A 587-nucleotide genomic window follows, 5' to 3' on the forward strand; every position below is an offset into this window, starting at 1 on the left:
AGGGGCGCTGCGGGAGAGCGAGGGCGCCGCGGCCGGACAGCTCCCGGGACGATGACGAGAGCCAGGCTTCTCTCTCACCGCCGAGGGGACGCTCCTCGCGGCCATCGGAGGGACGTTGGTCCTTAAGAAGACAGAAAGGAGGGACAAACAGGGACACGAGCACGAACAAATGGCAGGGGAGCCTCTAAGGTTGCGCGACTGAGGTATTGTAGCTCCGGCTCTCGTCGGCGTGGCGGCCGCCGCCGCCTACTTGTTCTTGCCCAAGAGCGCGTCCACCTCCTCCTCCGGCTTGAGCGAGTGCCACTGGGCGATGGGCCTGCGGGGGTTGGCCAGCATGTCGGACCAGTGCCGCAGCTCCGTGCCCGTGGCGTTGCTGCCCACGAAGATCTTGCCGATGGCTTCGTTCTTGCCCAGCTTGTCGTAGTCCAGCACGGTGACCACCACCTGGACTTTCTGCAGGGGACGGAGGGACAGGGGTTGGCGGGCGAGGGCCGGGACTCCGGCGCCTCCAGGTGACTGGCGCGCGTGGCGAGCGGCCTGTTCCTGCCCCTGGGCGCTCATGGATCAGGGACAGTGCTCCGGGCCCC

At 67.8% G+C, this 587-nt stretch overlaps 1 protein-coding gene across 1 annotated transcript in view; it reads right to left on the reverse strand.

Annotated features, from left to right (window-relative positions):
- Nucleotides 1–246: 246 nt before the first annotated feature.
- The window catches only part of SYT2 (synaptotagmin 2), a 7425-nt gene continuing 7084 nt past the window's right edge, over nt 247–587 (reverse strand). The window contains exon 8 of the mRNA XM_025044267.1: nt 247–453. Within this exon, the coding sequence (XP_024900035.1) occupies nt 247–453 (207 nt within the window). The remainder of the gene's footprint in view (nt 454–587) is intronic.

The sequence above is a fragment of the Pteropus alecto genome, unplaced genomic scaffold (assembly GCF_000325575.1).
Source record: "Pteropus alecto unplaced genomic scaffold, ASM32557v1 scaffold563, whole genome shotgun sequence".
In the NCBI taxonomy this organism is placed as follows: domain Eukaryota; kingdom Metazoa; phylum Chordata; class Mammalia; order Chiroptera; family Pteropodidae; genus Pteropus; species Pteropus alecto.